At 49.8% G+C, this 20,809-nt stretch overlaps 1 protein-coding gene across 2 annotated transcripts in view; it reads left to right on the top strand.

Annotated features, from left to right (window-relative positions):
- The window catches only part of LOC133357587 (WD repeat-containing protein 44-like), a 51,746-nt gene that overhangs the window by 16,070 nt on the left and 14,867 nt on the right, over positions 1 to 20,809 (top strand). The window contains exons 2-17 of one of the 2 annotated variants that reach the window (XM_061575584.1): positions 1,484 to 1,526; positions 3,828 to 3,896; positions 5,127 to 5,934; positions 6,813 to 6,940; positions 7,512 to 7,598; positions 9,043 to 9,179; positions 9,548 to 9,631; positions 10,324 to 10,430; positions 10,787 to 10,938; positions 11,062 to 11,200; positions 12,017 to 12,075; positions 13,686 to 13,799; positions 14,809 to 14,931; positions 17,948 to 18,139; positions 19,168 to 19,269; positions 19,987 to 20,102. In XM_061575584.1, the coding sequence (XP_061431568.1) occupies positions 1,484 to 1,526; positions 3,828 to 3,896; positions 5,127 to 5,934; positions 6,813 to 6,940; positions 7,512 to 7,598; positions 9,043 to 9,179; positions 9,548 to 9,631; positions 10,324 to 10,430; positions 10,787 to 10,938; positions 11,062 to 11,200; positions 12,017 to 12,075; positions 13,686 to 13,799; positions 14,809 to 14,931; positions 17,948 to 18,139; positions 19,168 to 19,269; positions 19,987 to 20,102 (2,460 nt within the window). Of the gene's footprint in view, positions 1 to 1,483; positions 1,527 to 3,827; positions 3,897 to 5,126; positions 5,935 to 6,812; positions 6,941 to 7,511; positions 7,599 to 9,042; positions 9,180 to 9,544; positions 9,632 to 10,323; positions 10,431 to 10,786; positions 10,939 to 11,061; positions 11,201 to 12,016; positions 12,076 to 13,685; positions 13,800 to 14,808; positions 14,932 to 17,947; positions 18,140 to 19,167; positions 19,270 to 19,986; positions 20,103 to 20,809 lie in introns of both variants that reach the window. The other variant, XM_061575583.1, reaches the window with a different exon arrangement.

The following is a 20,809-nucleotide window of genomic DNA, read 5'->3' as shown; positions in this document are numbered from 1 at the left end:
TTCACTTATTTCGCTCTTTTTATTTGTTCAAATTTCTATTTGATAAAATCTATAAAAACGACAGCACTTATAAAATGGGCCAGATTTGGTCGTCACGAAATTCACGAGGCTTTGTGAACTCGAGCGATACGTCAGGGGCGCCCCACTCCTCACAAAGCCTGGTGTCTCGTGGACACACTCTGATCCACGCCTACAACAATTCCACCTCGGCAGCCATCTGATTATGGCTTTTTTTTGTTAAACAAATTTGAGTTCATGATTCGATTCAAGAATCAATTTGCTGGGTTTAGCATCTCGTAATGTACACTATGTAATTATTTTCTCCTTTGTAGAGTTATGTAACAGCACATCAGGTTATTGGCGTATAATATGCGTGAATTGTTAATCATTTATTCCTGCACGTAATTTGCCGCACGTAATCATGAGAGCGAGAGTTTATTTTAATTGATAAATCCATGCGTTTTTACGCAGCTAATAATTATGTGCTATTAGCCGTAGAAGGCTCAATGCGAGCTCGTCATCCGCCATGAGGTGGTCTACAAAATTGGCACTATTCCGTGGGAATCTGACAAGTCATCAAAATTAATTGTCCTGATTATTCTATAGGGTTCAATTAAACTTTTCAAAGCACTCAATTCAATTAGCACGGCAAGTACCTGCCTTTGTTTGTTTGTCAATACACTGCTTGTTCAGGGCCCTCCCTATGCCATGCAGGCCATGCGGGTTATTTCACCACGTTGGTTGCTCTTGACGGGGATCATTGATGTGCCAGTGCACAGTACAGAAATGGATTTTAGTGGGCTGCCGTGTGCTACCCACCATGCGGGCCCACCACGGCCTCCTGTGAAACCCTGTCTGTGCGTGGTGGTGGTCGTCACCCATCCAGGCACTATCCAGGCTCCAACGCTGCTTCACTCCCAAGACTTGACGAGATGATGGGGCGCATTCCGGTGTGGTTTTCCCATAGAGAGCAGTGCTTGGCGTATAATTCAGCAGTGGTTCTTGAATGGGGGTGACTGCTCCTATACTCTTTGGTTTTTTCGGTAAAGTCACGTAGGTGAACATGAAATGAAAATGAAAACAACTAAATTAAATCACGACGTTTCGGAAGCAACACAAGCCTCCGTCATCAGGTGGAACTGCTACAGCAAAATTACTGTAGTGAAATGACTGCTCCTAGCAAGGGAATGTGGAATTTCTACGACTGGCTCAAGGGGGGCCACCCAGCAGAGACCATTGCCACCGAAAAACGCCGGTTTATCCAGGGAAACCTGGATTTGTCATGACGGGCCTGATTTAAAACGTTTGGCCAATTCCTCAGAATATGTTTTGGTGTGGGAGGAAAGCGGTTTAATTTCGGGAGGTGGAATGTACACTGCCGTCGTGTTGGTGGAGGAGGGAGGAGGGGGGCGAGTGGGAGGCGCTACCCCATAGGCATGAGAGTGACTGATTTTTTTTTCTTCCCATTTTGTTTCTCCTTCAGGCGTTCGTCTTCAAAGAAGCTGATCAAGAACCCAGCAGTGTCTGTAAGTGGCACCTTGCTTACGACCACGCGAATAAAAAAAAAAATTATCGACCGGCGCACCGCTCGTTTGATTTTAATTTTTGTTTAATTCGCTGTCACATTCGCATGTTCCCTCTGAACCCGCCACCCCAATAACACAGCCACCAGCACCACCTCTACTACCCACCACAACCCCACCATCTTCTTGGTTCTTTCGGTAAAGTCACGTAGAAGGGAAGTAATAAAATAATAAAAATAAAACACAGCTTAAATAGACACTCCAAGCCTAAGACGTGTCATTTAGACTCTGTCTTATCGACAGACATGTTCTTCACCTGAGGACGGCTGCTTGCGTTGTGGCCGAAACGTCGTGAGAATTATTTTATTATGTTTTATTTTTATTATTTTATTGCTTCCCTTCTACGTGACTTTACCAAAAGAACCAAGAAGATGAATCCCTGCAGTAACGAAAGCTTTAAATCGAAACCCCACCATCGCCACCATTGCCACCGCCTCGAATACCACCACCGCCACAAACCCAAAACCACAACACCACCACCATTGCCACCACCACTTCTACCACCACTCACCTCGACTACCACCACATACACTATCACCAGCGCACCACCACCACTATCACCGTCATTGCCACCTCCACTCCTATCACTACTACTACCACTTTCAACACCACCACTAGCACCATCATGACGACCAAGGTCACCACCACCATCTCTACCACAATCAAAGGCAAAGATCTCCATATAACCTTAACAGACTGTAAGAGCAAGAGCGGTTAGCGAGCACCTATGAAGGCCGGCATGGCACACAAGGGGGTGGGTGACCAGCACCATGCCCAGCCGCCTTTGTCTCTCTAGTGGTGATATTTACACACTGCACCAGGTACCCATTTGAGGCTGAGTGGACCTAGGGGAGGCCAGGACTGGTTCAGATAATAGTCACTGGTGTTGGCCATGAGTGATCATTCAAACTCAGGTCGCTGAGTTCGTGATGCAGCACGCTAACCACAACACGACCGCACCCCACATCACATCGACTCCTACCATCATCATCACCAGAACCTTCAACTTGGTGATTTCAGTGGTGAACGTGGTCTGATGACTCAACTGGCAATCCCAAGGTCCCGTGTTAAAATCAAGTCTCCTATGGTTTGTGCTTCGAATCACGCTTGGGGAAAAAAATTGGTTATTAGCGATTTACAGGAAATATATGCAAATGCTAATGTACATTTAGGTTAATGAAAAAAAAGCGTTTTATTTTTTGTCTTTACTGTGAACATTGACTGTTGGCTGCAGGCTTTACATAAACCAATTACGTCCAACATACACAGTGGCCAAAATAATGAATTAGTACATAACATATAACATAGTAGAAAATGTGTTTTTATAAAATTTGGTTTTAATCGATGCATCGTTCAGTCGCTGATTGAGGCACTGCATTAGCGCACAAGTGGCTGGTGTGGCCAGAATCACACTCGGCCACCTTGGTCACCCTCGTGCTCATGTTTACATACTACACCATCTGCTCATTTTAGGCTGAGTTGCCCTAGGAGGAGAGTCCCAAAACTAGGTTCAGAATACCACCGGCCACTGCTCACGAGCATGGCTGGGAATTGAACCCAGGTCGCCAGTGCATTTGTTCACTGGCTATTGTCTCACCCAGGGGTCGGGGAACCAATGGTTCACAAACCCAGACATGGCCGTCGCTTGATATCGTTTGGCCCATGGCCACACAATGGCTACCACTTCAACCCAACCGCAAACAATACTTAACTGGCACTGCCAGCATCTTGGCCGCACTAATCGGGTACTGGGGGGGGCGGTGGGGAATATTTTTGACTTTGCAACTTTGCATTTTTTATTTTCATCTTCTTGGTTCTTTCGGTAAAGTCACGTAGAAGGGAAATAATAAATTAATAAAACATTTACATAATAAGATAAAATTCTAACGACGTTTCGGCCACAACACAAGCAGCCGTCCTCAGGTGAAGACAGAGCTGTCTGAAAGACAGCGCTCCAATGGCTCATTGGAGCGAAACAAGAAGATGAATCCCTGCAGTCACGAAAGCTTTAAATCGAAAATTTGTATTTTCGTTCCATGCTCTTGTCACGTCGGCCACCGCAACGGGCCCCTTACAGTGACACGAGCCGGCTGGCGTGTGATTGTGTGTGTGTGTGTCAATGCATGGTTGCCCGCTCAAGGTGTTTGAAGGTCCTCTTCGGGCCTCGTTAATGAAAGAGTGGTCCCCCACTCCGGATCTATCTGCCGTGGTAGAGCTCTCTGCTAACATTGGATGTTCACACAGGATGAAGCTGTCGGAAAAGATTCTGGTGGTGGTGGAACAGCGTGTGCTGCTGCTCTTGCAGATGCAGAGGTGAGAGTTTACACCGAGGGTTCGTGGAGAAGCAATGTTCGAATCTTGGGGGATCTTTGTTGAGGAGCTTCACCCAAAAGATTTTGCTTTGTTTATAATCGATACTGTGTGTGTTGGGCGGTTGCCTGGATTAATTAGGATAAAGAGCACAGGCCAGCTGAGTTAAGGGAAATTATATTTACATTTGTACAATTTAATGGTCAAGTCATTTATGTACCCAGGAATACCTGATTATGTCTCAAGCCTCTTCATGTTGGAGTAAATGGAGTACCCAGAGAACACCAGCCATGCATACGAAGGGATGACACTCAAAGCTCTGCACAGATGGATTCGGTCCATTACTGTACTGCCATTTACTGGCCACCTGTAGCTCAAGCCTACATCTGGTATTTCCCATCCAAATGCTAACAAGGGTTGCCTCTGCTTCGCTTCAGAGATCATTGGGTGGCACGGTATCGAGATGTTAACCACCTCGCCGGGTCTACAGGAGGTCGTGGGTGCGATCCCGACCCTGACGCCTGCTGCTGTATATTTGGAGTTTGCGTATTTTCTCCGTGGTCGCGTGGATTTTTCTCTGGGCCCTCCAGTTTCCCCTCCAAATTTAGAATCAACATCACGTGTTTAGAGTGTTTAATTTACATTTCCATACGATAAGCCACTTCGTTGAGCTGTCATTTGTGGCCAGGTCACTTCTGAAAAAGAGCTGTATAGCTCAGTGGCCCTTACCTGATTAAAAAACATAGTTTAGTTTTTTTCCTATTGCCTGTCAGCACTGCTGTTACTGCCTCTAATGCTTTATACATGTCACGGAAATTGTAAATTTGATTAAACTTCACTGGATTCAAAGAAGCGTTTCAGCCTGAGCTGTGCCAGCTTAGGGCCTGCACAAGTGTGGGTGTTTTTTGTTTTTTTTCTACTGGCTGCTTGCCATGTCGAGCCTGAACCAAGATGGTGACACATCGGCCTCGCACATCTGCATCTGGCTTGGGGCTAGGCAGGGCCGCTGTTCAGCGTAATGACTCGTTCGTTACTTGTGAAGTCAACGGCACTGCTCGGCTTCTGCAGTGGAAAAAAAACAACTCGGGCTCCTCCTGAATCCCCGTGTGGCATGGCTGTACAGTGGAAAATAGTCATTGGAGTCAACTTTCTTGCTACGGTACTCAACGGTTCCCTCCCCCTCTCTCCACCGACCCCCTCCCCCCCCCTACTATAATCATTCTGTTTCATCAGAAGGATGACTTGCAGAGCCACAGCACACAGCGCAAGCCAGAGGAGCCGCCCCGGCCGCCCCAAGCAACTGATCACCGCTTGATCAATGAACTCGCCTTGCGAGATGGCAGTAACACCGCCGCTCCTCCACCTTCGGTCATTGCAGCAAAACTTGAACCGCTATCACCGTTGCCGCTGCTATCACCACCGGTGGAGGTAGAAAGAGAGGATCAGAAGAAGCAGGGGGGGGAGCAAGGTAACTCCGATGGCACAAGCGTGGCGGTGACAGCCGCCGAAGGATCAATCGTCTCCCCAGAAGAAAACTGCCGCCCCCTTGTCGTGGGCAGTGCGGCGATGCCGGAGGTGGTGGCGCACGCCCTGGAGGCCGCCGACAAAAAATCTGAGTACGATGGCGACAAAGCAGGAGCACAGGGCGAGCAAAACGACGTGGAGGCGTCGGCGGAAGGAGGAAGCGAAAGGGGGAGCAGCGGAGCCAAGCCGGGAGCCGATCCGCCGGCCGGAAAGGAACCCGTAGAACCAGCGGATTCGAGTACAACCGCCGCTGCCACCGATCGCTCGGCGAGAGCCTCGCAGGAGCCCGACATCGTGGCGAGCCACAAGAAGCCACCGCCGCCACGGCCACAAGTGCCGCCCCCCCGCGTGCCGGCGGTTCATGCGCAGCCACAGCAACAGCAGCCACAGCAGCAGCAGCCCCAGCAGCAGCAGCAGCAGCTAATGCCGCCTCCACGGCCACCCCCTCCACAGAGACCTAAGAAGGTAGAGGGGCAGCCGTCGCTGGAGGAGGTGAAGAGGCCAACTCTGCTGGAAGGTGAGTACCGAGTTTGTGTGTGTCCCCGTGCAAGGAGAAGTAGTGTAGTAGTTAGCGCGCTGCGCTACGTGCCCAGCAACCCGAGTTTGATTCTTGCTCGCGGCCAACACTCGTGATGATTATATGAACCAGTCTTGGGCTTCCCCTGGGTCGGCTCAGCTTCAAATGAGTACCTGGTGTGGTGTGTAAAATCATTGGAGAGACAGGCGGCTGGGCGTGGTGCTGGCCATCCACCCCCTCGTGTGCCGTGCCGGCCTTCATAGCTGCTCACTGATAGCACCCCTGCCCCAACAGTCTGTTAAGGCTATATGGGTGATGTTAGTCTTTGCATTTTTGTGTTTGTCGTGTGTTTATGTAATGATTCAATACAATATCAAAGCCTTTTTGCTTTGATATTGTACTGTTACACAGGTCTCCGTTACTAAGCGCATTTATAATCTTGGTGATCTCTCACCGCCTTGACATTCTGACTTATTTTGGCGAGGACTGTTTGGCCATACCTCACCATGCCACCCAGGGAGCGTAGAATTACAGTTTGACAATGGATTTATTCGTTATATGTTTATTTCGTAAATATTTTGTCATAAAAGTTTAATATTTTAGAATTGAAACTTTAGAAAGGATTATCATGATATTGTCATATTTTACAAATCAGATTATCGTTGACCTTTACTTCCAGACATGGGCTCAGTTTCAATTGTAACTGTTGTCATAATAAATTGCAATCACAGTATAATTGTAATTTCATCCACCAATGCTGCTTTAATTGTAATTTCATGGACCTCTGGTCCGCTTACGTCGCACAGTAAATATTGTCGTCTAGCCGTACCGTGTAACCCCACCGTGATTGCAGTTGTCCGCTTCATGCGTGGTTGCAGTCCCACAAGAGCCCGTGTCTCCAAGCGGTCTGGTGAGCCCCAACACAGCCGTGGAGAATCTTGCCAAGGAGCTCCAGTCCCTGGATCTCGCCAGTCTCACGGCAGGGGAAAAGGTCATCGAGGCACAGGTGAAAACCCTCGTGTGTGGGGGGGGGGGGGGTGCGGTGGTCGCGACGTGGCCAGATGGCTCGCGGGGTCGGAGCATTGAGCCGGACACCGATCAAACCGGTTGAGAAAAAAAACATCAAATGCAGCGAGCGATTGCCTGTTTGTTGCCGTGTGACGAAACCCCCCCACCACAGCAGGGCGTGTGGGAGAATGGCCCAGATGGGGGGGGAAGCGCAGTCACGAGACGAGGGCTGAGGGTTTCTTTGAACTCCCGGCGACGCCGGGTGTGATGGCCAGCCAAAAAAACGTCGCGTAGAATCGTTGACTGTTTTGTCATGGTTTTCGACGTAACCGGTTTGGTGAAGAAGAAAATTGACGGGCGCATTTGTCCAGGTGACAACTTGATTTCTTTGGCTCTTGTCATGCGGTGGATGTAGAGTGCGTGGAGCTAATTGGGATTATACCCGCACGATTGAACTCACAAGAAAGCATCTTCAGGAAAATACAGGAAGTCAAAATGTAATTAGTTCGATATCGGAAGCCAGTACAGTGATTGGAGAACTGGCGTTGATGAGGTTTTCTCCCTGTCAGGAGAAGGATGCTGGTGGAGCTGACAGTCGACCAGCAGCTAAAGCTGATCGCCCACGCTCCAATTCTGGACGGGATCTCACCGACGAGGTGAGATCTTGTGCACAGGTTTACACAGTTTGTGTGAGTGTGTGTGTGTGAGGGCATCATGCTCGCTAACAGCAATTGCCCAAACAGTGTTAAGGCTTTACTGTGGATCTTTGTATTTTTTTGTCACTTGAGGGCATAGTGGGGAGCGGTAGTGTAGCGGTTAGCGTGCTGTGCTACAAACCTAGCGACCAGAGTTCAATTCCTGGTCACGTCCAACACCAGTGATGATTATCTGAACCGGTCCCCTCGGTTGACTCCGCCTCAAATGAGTATCTGGTGCGGTGTGTAAACATCGCCACTGGGAAGACAAAGGCGGTTGGGCGTGGTGCTGGCCACCTACTTCTTTGTTGTGTGCCATTAACAGCACTTGCCCCAAAAGTCTTATGGCTCTACGGGGGAAGTCTTTCTTCTGTGTGAGAGAATGTATCTCTGTGGGTGGAGAGGAAAGATTTGTCTAGATTTGAAGCTTTCGTGACTGCAAGGATTCATATTCTTAGGTTTTTTCGGTAAAGTCACGTAGGTAAAACATCAAAATTAATAAAAATAAAATAAAATAAAGATCATGACGTTTCGGAGGCAACACAAGTCTCCGTCATCAGGTGGGATTTGGCTGTGACGGTCCCACCTGATGACAGAGACTTGTGTTGCCTCCGAAACGTCGTGATCTTTATTTTATTTTTTTATTAATTTTGATGTTTTACCTACGTGACTTTACCGAAAAAACCTAAGAATATGAAAGATTTGTGGTTAGTACCAACCTGGCAACCTGAATTCGATTCCTCGCCATGACTAACAGTGGCGAATTTCTAAACCTGTTCTGAACTTCTCTTAGGTTAACTCAGCCTCAATTGAGGACCTGGTGTCATGTGCAAACAGCAGTGTTGGGGAAACAAGTGGGTGGGCGTGGTTCTGGTCATACCACTCACTCTATAACCACACTTGCTTCAACAGTCTATGTGGTTGTACGGGGGGGACCTTTGTCGTTTTGTGGGGTCGTGTGAGTTTGATAATGGTCATATAATGACATGTGAAGCCTCGAGTTTCAATACATTGTCACGATCTGGGCGTGTGATTTATTTCAATAATTCATTCCTGTCTTTTTGTATTCGTAGCATGCGTGTCTTATGCGTTGTGGGTCTCTTGTGTCGCTGCACCCTTTCATACCATCTCAGCTGTGTTGCCCGCATCAAGTTTATCAATTGTCTCATGTACATTAGTTTAAATGTACATCATGATATAATAGTCATACTTGTTGCACTCACAATTCTACGCATGTGCAGTAATCGCAGGAATCACCAACCCAGACTGACCAAGTGGACAGACCCCTCTCCCAGCAGTTGATCGACGACAGGTCTCTAGCATGTACAACGACAGTGACGTGATTGGGAGCAAGCCGCTGCTGTCGCCGCCGTTTTTTTTACGTTTTCCTCTGTTGCCCCGGCAGGAAATCCTTGCGATGGTGATCGTCAAGAACCTGGACACGGGAGAGGAGATTCCGCTGAACCAGGCCGAAGAGAAACTCCCAAAAGGCCACAACCCCTTGGCTTTGCACATCATGCGGCGCACTAAGGAGTTCATCAGGTGGGCGGGGTGCCTGGTGGGGATTTGAGAGATCGGGCTGAGCAGGGTTCTTTAAGCGCCGTTTTTTTTTTCTTCCCAAGTTTTGGGCAACCTGTTGATCGATTACTCGTCTTTTTTCTGCAGAGCCGAGTGCCTAACAGCAGTGCAACTTTATACTAAAGTTTTGTTGGTATTCGAGCACCGTTACAGACCGGCGGACAGACGGCAGGGAGGGACAGACAGATAATTATGCGTAACCGGTCAAATTAACCTTGGTTGGCAAACAAGCAAGAAACAATATTGTTGACAACATCACTGCATTGTCACACACCAACACGCTGGGACGACGTGCACACCTTGACGGCCTGCAACGGTGTCCTGTGCAGCAGCATAGGTGCAGCGGGCTCGGACGACGAGGAGAAGTGCCAACCTCAAGGAGTGGAACAGGACGGCAAAAAACTCAAGCAGAAAACGTGAGTTGCCTGTTAATCTCCGTAAAAACTGAAATAGTTTTAGTTTATTTTATCAGGTAAGGCCAACTGAGCTTAATGGCTCTTTTTCAGAAGTGATCTGGCCACAAATGGATAGCGCAACGAAGTGGCTTGTCGTGTGGAAATGTATAGCAGCCAAATACTCTAAACGTATATGTTTTGACGATGTGGAGGGAAAAACTGGAGGACTCGGAGAAAAATCCACATAACTACGGGGAGAGAGACATGAAAACTCCAACATAAAGGCGTCAGGGTCTGGATCGAACTCACAACCTCCTGTATACCAGGCGAGGTAGTTAACATCTCCTAGCCACCGCGAGAGCCAGTCCTTTTGTTATCGCTCTCCGGAGCGCACGTTCCGGTCGTGCCGCGCGCCGCTCGGCGTGACGACCGACGTTTCGCTTCACGTGCTGGGAGCTGCTTCAGGAACTGGAACGATGTCCGAAACGTCATTAAGCTGTTACGGCACAACCGGCGAAAATATACGCGGTAGCAGTTCGGGTTCTCACCGTTCACTTTAGTGGCGTTTTATGGAAATTTGGATTTTCATCAAAAGTGAAAAATAGAATGTAAATCTTGAGAAAAATAAAACAATGCGATTATTATTTTAATTGTTAAAGTAAGTCAAAAGTTACCTGCCCTGCCAAGCCTTGCCGACTCGTGCTCCTTCACAGAGTTCAGCTGAAGCGGTTCCTCGGGAAATCGATGAAGAAGGCCAAGGTGTTGGCCGAGGAGTACGGCGAGCGGGCCGTCAGCAAAGTGCGCAGCGTGCGGGACGAAGGTACAGCCTCGCGAGAGTGAGGGCGCACGCACACAGACAAAGATCCCCCGTATAGCCTTTTAACAGACTGTTGGGGAAAGTGCTGTTAGCGAGTAGCACCTACGAAGGCCGGCACGGGACACGAGGGGATGGGTGGCCAGCACCACGCCCGGGACGCCTTTGTCTCCCCAGTGGCGATGGTTACTCACCGCACCTTGTACTCATTTGAGGCGGAGTCGACGTATGGGAGGCCCAGAACCGGTTCAGGTAATCGTCACTGGCGTTGGCCTTGATCACTTCCCCCAGCGTACATATACACGTAGGCTCACACGCGTGTCCGCGGCGGCACGCTCCCCGTGCCTCTCGTCCCTGGCCAGTGCTGCACGGGGAGCAGGAGGATCAGTCGAGCGACGAGGAGGAGGGGATGCCATACACGAGGCCCGTTAAGTTCCGCGCCGCACACGGCTACAAGGGGCCCTACGACTTCGACCAGATCGTCATGGTGCAGGACCTGAGCCAGGAGCACAAGGTGAGCCGTTCTGTGACGCCCTTGTGATAACCCTGCGTTGTGAAGATGAGTAACTATGTGCTGGCCTCCTCGGCGTCGTTGAGCCAATCTCTGCCGTGCCCCGCGTTCCTCCGCACTGCCCAGGGCGCCGTGTGGACCATGAAGTTCTCGCACTGTGGGCGGCTGCTCGCGACGGCCGGGCAGGACAACGTGGTTCGCATCTGGGTGCTCAAGCAGGCGCACGAGTTCTTCAGCAACATGCGGCAGAAGTACAACACGGAGGGTGCGCAGAAACGCGCACACTCGCGCACCCACACTCGTGCGTCATTTCCTTGTACCTCCGATTATCACGGTTGGCTACGTACGGTGCGAAAGCAGTCCAACATACACACATTGGAAACCTACACGTTGAACTGTGGTCACTTCTAGTCCCTCCAAGACCTTTTGGGCTGTTGGTGATGACCGTTTCCTTCACCAAACTCGTCTCTTTGCAGTGCCTCTCCACTCCCCTGTTCGTCGCCACGCCTTTCAACTGAGAGAACTTCCATCCCCGCCCACTGTTTGATCGTTGCCTTCTCCTGAACACCTTCCAATGTTCCCTCCATCGCCATCCTCTGCAGCCGGTGCCGTTCACCGTTGTCACACCTCTGAGATATTGCAGCTTCCCTCACCTCACTTGACGTGGCAGCCTTGACTTGTTGTCAAGGCTGCCACGTCAAGGAGACTTCTTGTTTCTTTGTTGCTCCTTCATAAGAAAATGTCAAGAATTCTCTGGAAGCCGTTAATTTTTACAGAGGCAGTGATTCTCTCCTGTTGTCTTATTCTTCAATCAAGAGTTACAAGCGGTGACTTCCTTCGCCTAGTTTTCTGGGGACACCTGTGGCGTTGTTTGGGCTGGCCACGAGAATCAAGACAACTTCACTTCTAGTTGCTCAGTGTGGACTCCTCCATACTCATCTGCTCGATAGTGATTTTTATTATCGTAGCTTCACACGATCGTCGAGAATGCTCAAGAGACTGACTTTGTACCGGAGGTGTTGCGTTGTCACGTTCACACGCAGACTCTTTGGGTCTTTGACGTCCACCTTTGTCTCTCCAGGCCGGGTGTCTCCCTCTCCTTCCCAGGACAGCCTGAGCTCCATCAAGTCAGAGACAGAGGTATACGGCAAGCGCAGCTACAACCGCATGGCTTGTGCCAGGCTAGGTGCACGTTCCCTACCGTCTTTGAGCGGCGTATGTCCGATAAATCTGCCCTCAAATAATAAGCCCCTATTTCTGTGAGACGTGGAGCCTTGTGGAATTTCCACATTCCCGTGTCGAGGCTACTCTCTGCAGCAAAGGATAATTGATAACGATGGTTTGAGTCATCTCCAGACTAGGATGTGAACTCTGAACCGTCCAACTATGAGTTAAGCACATGGACAAACTGACCCATAGCAGTGGCAGCAACAAAAACAACACGTGCACAGCATGTTGCAGCATAAAAACCTCACCCGGTGCTTGACTATTGCACTTAAGTATCTTGTTCCTCGAACACATCGCAAGTCCAGCCAGTTCTGCAACGCGGATTGGATATAACGCGATGAATGTATGAGAGAAAACATTATTTTTTTATAACGCGGATGTGAATTTAATATTTAACGCGATTTGAGTGAACGGAACTACGTCACGCGGGTAGCAATAAGTGGTCCTGCGGCTGCCTCGCCGTTGCATCACACAAGGCATTGGGATGCTGCTGGATACTTCCAGATGCTACCCACGCACTTCAGTCTTTGCTCAGCCTGCAGACACGTCTTACGTGTTTTCGCGGACTGCGCTTTACCCTATTATTTATTATAACGCGGGTTTTTTCCCTCACGCGGTGTTCTTCTGGAACCCACCTACCGCGTTATAGGAGAACACACTGTTCTGCAATCGATTTATGCATCTACAGCCCTCATGGCTTTCTGTTGCTGGATGACGGCCTCCCTACAATGCGTGGGTCACAGAGGGGTTATTTGTTTGCGCGCGTCACGCCGGTCGGTGTGCGTTGGCGGAGACGTGCAACGTAGGTGTGGGGAGTTCGCAATCGCAGTACACAAGTGGATCTTTCTGCAACTGCCCTCCGCTGCCCTCCATGTGGCACAGCCTCGCAACCTGGCGCGCGTCACAGCCGCGCGTTCAGCCCGGCCTGGCGTGCGCGGTGTGACTAGGTCGCACGCGACCCGTGTAAGATTTGGACTTTATGAATCATTAGACGCAAGCTCAAAGCAGAATATTGAAAGCTGGCACGAAAATCAACTCGGAGCCAGTTCTAGCGATGCCAGTATCCAGTTTATGTAGACTAGCCCCTAGGTCGGTGTTAGCCGCGGAGGGCGTGATGGTTTTCTTTTTTCATTCCTGTTGCTCTATGTCACATGTACTGCTCTCGTTCTATTGTAATGTGCACTGATGCCTACCTTGATTGAGGGCTACATTGGCACGTAAAATAAAATTGATTGATTAAATCTGTATTTGGTTGTCAGAATTGCTCCTGAACCTAGCGATCAACTGAACCAATAATAACTGGCACGTTGAAACGCTTGTTCTCCATGGCAGTTGAATTTGTTTGGCTGCGTCGGGTGGAGGAGGGTTCATGATGCAGATCTGCTCAGATCATTACGAGACCAACCCCAAAAATCAGTGATGAATCCTCGACTAGCCCGACAATAACCTTAATTCTCCACCAGCCAATCCGGTACATAGCCAACTCCAGTGCCTATTGACGAGCAGTGCTTCTCATGGCACAGATCGGCTCTCCGGACGACGCTGAAAGGAGCGACAGTGCGGCGCCCTTCAGGAGACAGCCTTTCTGTAAATACAGCGGACACACGGCCGACCTGCTTGACCTGTCGTGGTCAAAGGCAAGTACGCGTCGACGCACGTGCCTCTACCCTTCCCATTCACCACCTTTGGGAGAGATCTTCACCACCACCATCGCCACCGTTGTTCGCGTAACCAATACGTCCACACAACACCACTACCAACTCGGGCCAGTATTATCCACTTGAGCACCACTGGCTCAACCAGGGGTTGTTTGCCATTCCCACCACCATTCGCACAGCCAGCACGTCCTCGCTGACGTCGCTAAGCCCACAGCTGCCGTGTCCAATACCTTAGCCGCTGCATCTACGCTACCGCTCAGCCAACCGCAGTGGGTCGTCAAAATAACGTGGCCAGATGTACCGTACCTCGGTTTACTAAAAAAAAACAATCTCAATTTTACTCCCGAAGCTCAACTTTTGAAGAGCATGCAAAGCAACGCCAACTTGTAAAACTACAGAATGATCATGGCGTGGCGCTGCGGTGGTGAGATAATGTTGAATAATAGTAATGGTCAGCCGGGGTGGCTAGGAGATGTTAACTACCTCGCTTGGTATACAGGAAGTCGTGGGTTAGATCCCGACCCTGTCACCTGTTTATTTGAAGTTATGTTCTCGCAGTGGGCGCATGGATTTTTTTCCGGGTCCTCCGGTCTTTCACTCCACATTTAGAAACAAGCATTCAGAGTATTTGGCTGCTATAAATTCCCACGTGATAAGCCACTTTGTTGGCATATCATTTGTGGCCAGGCCGCTTCTGAAAAAAGCTCTATAGCTCAGTGAGCCTTACCCGGTAAAATAAAAAGTTGAGTTTATTGTTTTTGTTTATTATGGTACGTACGTTGAACTTCCTTCGGACCGTACGTAGCCAACCGAGCTGATCGGAGGTGCGGGGAAGGACAACAAACTAAACACAAAAACCTGTTAAGTTTTTGTCTTTCCCCGCACCTCCGAGTAGCACTTTTCCCTACGTACGGCGAGAAAGAAGCTCAACATGTATACGTACGAAACAAAAGGTGAATCTCTACTCTCGCTCTCTCGACGTCCACAGAACTACTTCCTGCTGTCGTCCTCGATGGACAAAACGGTGCGGCTGTGGCACATCTCGCGCAAGGAGTGCCTCTGCTGCTTCCAGCACATCGACTTTGTCACCGCCATCGCCTTCCACCCGCGGGTAACACACGGCGCTCGCTCGCTCGCTCGTGGAATCCGTCCGTGACTTGTTTTGCCTGTCAGGCACTGCTCCACCGAGTGTGGGATAGGGTGTGCGGAACAGGATTAGTCGGGGGTTTGGCTCTGTTTGCCGTGACTGGAACAATGAACATGCATTGCCGTTGGTGGCTTGCAGCCATATGATAAAAAAAATATCACAATCCCCGTGATAGCTTCCAGTCTAGGTATAGGAGGATCACTTGTTACAATACAATAGGGGCTACTAATCCGGCAGTCCGAGTTGGATTTCTGGCCATGGGCTAACTTGAGAGGTGATTATCTGAACTGGCCATGGACTGCTTCTAGGTCCACTCAGCCTTAAATAAGTACCTGGTCTGGTGTGTAATCATTGGCACTGCGGAGACTCAATTGGCGCCTGTCCATCCAGCAGAATAACTAAGTACAACCGTTCAGCGGGGCTGGTGGTGGGGTAAGTGTAAATACTCCCACCTCTTCCAAGACGTCTGGTCATTGTGGAAGAAGAGGTTCTGTCTAGAGCCCTCTCTCTTGAAGGCCCTTCAGCCAGCAGTGACATGAGCAAGTAATGGCAGGGCAGCACCGTTTCCTTGTATATGCACGTATGTGTACATATGTAGTGATTAACTCGGAAACGATAAGACTTGGAGGCACTTCTTTATTAACAAGCACCATCGGGGTTAACACTCTTCATAATCAGTCCGTCTATTGCCGGCGACAGTTGGTAGGCTGCCTGACTGGCGGCATCCCGAGATGGTAAAGACGGAGACGTTGACGAGAAGGACGGTGAAGACGACGAGAAGGATGGCTACGAAGACTTGAGCAGCACGACGGGTTATCCCACTCCAACAACAGCCCTGAGGTCCCCTACAGGGGCCCCTCTTATACTGTCAGCGTGGCCTGGCTCCACCCCCAGCCACGCCCCCTTTCTGGAACCTACTAGCGAGTTGCTGGTGTGCCCCTTTTGTGACCTGTGCCCTAGACCCGCTCTCGTGTACATCCCGGCCTGCTGACGTCAGGACTGCCCTAAGCTGCAGATCCCCTTTTCTGCCAGCAGCCGGCGCTATGCCACTACACAAAGATAAATACCCCCCAGATAGCCTTGAGCAGACTGTTAGAGCAAGTGCTCATAATAAAGGTTTTTGGGTTCAATCGCGTTATGATGCTGGATGTAATTACCAGCGAAACGTCGTACTAAAAAATTGTAAATGCTGTGGATTCACTCTTCAAAACACCGGTGGGCTAAAGTAGTGAACTATTTGATTTTTGTCAACGTGACACTTTTTTTACTGTTTATATTCTTGGTTCTTTCGGTAAAGTCACGTAGAAGGGAAACAATAAAATAATAAAAATATAAAACAATAAAATTATTACGACGTTTCAGCTGCAACACAAGCATTCATCATCAGGTGTGAAATCCACAGCAAGAAAATTTTCTTGCTGTCGAAGCGTCGTGAGAATTTTATTGTTTTATATTTTTATTATTTTATTGTTTCCCTTCTACGTGACTTTACCGAAAGAACCAATAATATGAATCCCTGCAGTCACGAAAGCTTTTAATCAACATTTTTTTACTGTTTGGCCGTGTCGGGTGGTGAGGGATTACGACACATTTTTAAATAACGCGATCTAACCCAAAAACCTTTATTATGAATAATATTGGTCACGAAAGCCGACGTGTTTAAAATGAGAGCAAGTACTGTTCGTGAGCACCTATGAAGACGGTACACGAGGTGGTGGGTGGCCACACCCGACCGCCTTTCCCCAGTGGCGATGTTTTTTTACACATCACACCGGGTACTCATTTGAGGCTGAGTAAACGTAGGGGAGGCACACGATCGGATTCAGATAATCGTCACTTGTCATGGTGGCCGTGAGCGGGAATTGAACTCTGGTTGCCGGGTCCGTATCCCAACACACTAACTGCTACACCAGCACTCTCCACACACATACACATCACACACTTATACACACGGCTGGATTAAGTTTGATTGGAGCCCGGGGCTGTTCTAGTATTGAGGGCCCATCTCTGCAGATTGAATTCCTATACTCGACTCCATTTACCAACCACCGCTCATGCCAAGTACAAGTTTAATGATCAAAACTATCTTGTTTTAGTAAATAAAACTCACAAAGTTATACAATGGTGATGTTATGGCTGTAATTTACAAATGACACTGCAGTATCTATCGCAGTGCTACAACTGTCATGAAACAGTTTATTTTTGTGGCGCTCCTAAATAAATCCGTGGCCCTGGGCAGCAACCCCTAAAGCCCCTGCGTTAACCAGCCCTGTGCATTATTTCATACACACCAAGACAAAGATCCTCCATGTAGCCTTTAACTGACTGATGGGGCAAGTGCTGTTAGCGAGCATCTCTGAAGGGCAACGTGGCACACGAGGGTTTGGCCAGCACCACACCCGGCCACCTTTATCTCCCCAGTGCTGTTGTTTACACACCTCACCAGGTACTAATTTAAAGCTGAGTCGACCTCGGGGAGGCCCAGAACCGGTTCAGGTATTCGTCACTGTCGTTGCGGGAATTGAACTGGGGTCATCGGGGTCGTAGCGCGGTGCACTGTCCGCTGTGCTTCCACTCCCACCCCCACTCCCCCATTCAAACGTATAGTTGCATGTACAGCTTATGTACATACACGATGTAGATACGACACATTTTACTTTACCAGGTAAGGCCCACTGAGATATTTCGCTTATTTTCAGAAGTGACCTGGTCCCAAATGTATAGCTCAAGGAAGTGGCTGTTCCTATCGACATTTCTAGCAGCCAAATATTCAAAACCCATGTTTATAAATGTGGAGGGAAAAACTGGAGGATCCGGAGAAATCTACACGAGCACAGGGAGAGAGGCATGCAAACTCCAAATATACATCAGGCGTCAGGGTCAGGATCGAACCACATACTCCTGCGTAACAGGCGAGGTAGTTAACATCTCGCCACCGCGGCGCCCATCTGAGCGACTTGTGTGCTGCCGCTCTGCGCAGGACGACCGCTACTTCTTGAGCGGCTCGCTGGATGGCAAGCTGCGCCTGTGGAACATTCCCGAGAAGAAAGTGGCTCTCTGGAACGAGGTGGACGGGGCCACCAAGCTCATCACGGCCGCCAACTTCTGCCAAAACGGCAAATTCGCCGTCATCGGCACTTACGACGGGCGCTGCGTTTTCTACGAGACGGAGGTGAGTTGGTCCGTGCAGCAGGCATGACACGGGGAAGCATGGCGCTCCTCTCTCACTCGTAAGTGTCCGTTACTTGTTATTTTGTCTTTCCTGACTTGACATTTATGCAGGAGAGCCACATTCCGATAACGTACGTCGTGCATGTCATCCGTTTTTCTTCCGATTGCCATTTCGATGACCAGAAGAAAAACTAACGGTACCGAGGCTCCCACAAGGCCATGCGGAAGGGCGTGTGGTACAGTTTGGCAGCAGCTATCGTAGAGTGCGGTCGTGCTGCTGCGGTTCTCTTCAGTGAGTAAAATGTCTGAAAAAAACAACGGCGCTACGACGCTCTAAATCAAATTAATGTTCACCGCTTGCACGTTCCGAGATTCAGCGGTGAACGGGACACCCATCTTGCAACTTTCACATGTCTCAGAAAGGGTTAAGATATTTTCAGCCAATGAATGATGAGTTGTTTATTATACATGTGGGAGGAAACCGGAGCACGCGGAGAAAACCCACACGTGCGAGGGGGGCAACACTATCCCCGTACAGATGGAAACAGATTGCGATTAGTCCACTTGATGTACTGCCTCCTCCCCGACGCTCATGGGAAGGGAGTTTCACAACATTCGTGTGATCCACCAACTCTGGCTGCTGCCTCCGCAGGGCTGGACTAGAGGGCACGGGCAGCATAGCCACACCACCGCCTGGCGAGCGGAGGTGGTCTTTGGCAGCGAGGGTTCACAATGATGGATGGCCATTAACAAAAATGTGGCTTACTTGGTAGTGCTCGTTTTATTGAGGCCAAATCGACCAATCATAGCGATTGATGATGATGGCGATTGCAGAATTCCGAAAAAGTAATGTCAATTTGATAGATTACGATGATGAAGCTTTGAGCTTATCCTCAACCTGGATTCGAACTCACAACTTTGGATTGTGGGTTGAGCGCTGTCCCGAATGCAGCACACGTTGACAACTCGTGCCCGGATTTTAACCGCGACCCTCGTGCGCGCGTGTCGTCCTGGCGGTGATCTTGGCAGCACCTCAAGTACTTCACGCAGATCCACGTGCGATCCAGCCGAGGACGCAACCGCGTCGGGCGCAAGATCACGGGGATCGAGCCCCTTCCCGCGGAGAACAAGGTGCGGTAGCGGCCCTGTACCTTGTGTCCAACCCCCAATCCCCACGCCTGCCTCGTCGCGCCAGTCCCTGCTGCCCCAGTAGCGGCCTCTACGCAATTGGTGGGGAACCAATTGCCCCGTCAGTGGGCCAGACCGGCCCACGACTTCATTTCATAAGGCCGGTGGTTCCAAGCCAATGCGATGTAGCCGGAAAACGTTATCCATTCATCACTGCAAGCTTCTTAGCCGCACCATAATCGTGCACTAGAGAGGGGGGCAACGCTGCGTTTCTAAATTCAGCGTGCTCGCACATTTTTTGTGTGCTCAATCATCTTGCTTTTGACAGCGCTTGGCTTGAGATGCGGGTTACACGTGTCCACGTCTGGTTGACCAGTGGGGAAGGTATTTGATGAAAGTCAAACATATCCGGCCCTCGGTTATTAGCAGGTTTCCCCACATTATGGTCTACGCCCTCAAAAATTAATGTTAAGAGGTGACCAAAAGAAGAGTCTAACCGTTTCACCTAACTCGAACTCTAGCCCTAATGCTCAAATTATCTCTTAACATTATCCCTGGCCATTTATTTTAACCCAAACCCTGACTCTGACATTAACCCTAACACTATTCGCCACGCACTAACCGTGAAGCCAGTTGCATTGTGATCACGGAAAACACGCCAGGGTTGTACGTTCAACGCAAGTTCCATCCGTTATTTTCCTTTTGTGTCTTCGTCGGCAGATCCTCGTGACTTCAAATGACTCGCGAATCCGCCTCTACGACCTCCGCGACCTCTCGCTCTGCATCAAGTACAAGGGCAGCCTCAACAACAGCAGCCAGATTAAAGCCAGCTTCAGGTGAGAGGCACCGCCAATGCCGCTCGCATATTGCGATCCAGAGTCTGAGGGCCTGTCTCATAGAGGATCTCCCTCCGTCTTGCCGTCGCGAGACTGCCGACTCACGTGAGCGTAGAGGCAGTGCCCTCATCCTCTGAGCCAGGGGTGGAAATTCCACTTTCCTCTTGGTGGGGGCAAGTTTGCCGATAAAACAACCACTGCTGACTTCGCCGTAACGTGGTATTTCGTTTTACCTACCCTGGAGGGATTATGGGCTGAGTCGACCCATCCCCCCCCCGCCCACAACCAGGATGTGAACTCGTATCCTTGCGATCGCGAGCCACCCGGCCAACCAGCGTGCTGGAGGTGGGGGGGGGGTGGGTGACGGCCGGTGGGATAGCAACTCAGAAGAGTGTTCGTCAGCGATGACTGTCCCAGGAGGGAGCAGGAAGGCAAAGTCAGTGGTTCTCTACGACTGCGTTGCCTACGTATGGCCCAGTCAGCGTTTCTGCAATCGCTCGCTGGGCTGTCTCTCAGTTTCCGCCTGTGGAGGTCGTGGCGAGCGGACGTTCCGTGAGATGTGCCTTGGGCAGTGCACGGGGGTTGGGGGTGGGATAACGCAAAAACCCAATCAGTCTGACTGCTAGATTTGAAGTTTTCGTGACTGCAAGGATCCATACTCTTTGGTTCTTTTGGTAAAGTCAGGTAGGTGAATTTTTTTTTTTTAC

The sequence above is a fragment of the Lethenteron reissneri genome, chromosome 58 (assembly GCF_015708825.2).
Source record: "Lethenteron reissneri isolate LAM-NWPU_2019-01 chromosome 58, ASM1570882v1, whole genome shotgun sequence".
NCBI classification, from domain to species: Eukaryota; Metazoa; Chordata; class Hyperoartia; order Petromyzontiformes; family Petromyzontidae; genus Lethenteron; species Lethenteron reissneri.
The sequence above is the reverse complement of the archived record's forward strand: the minus strand, read 5'-3'. Positions and strand labels throughout refer to the sequence as shown.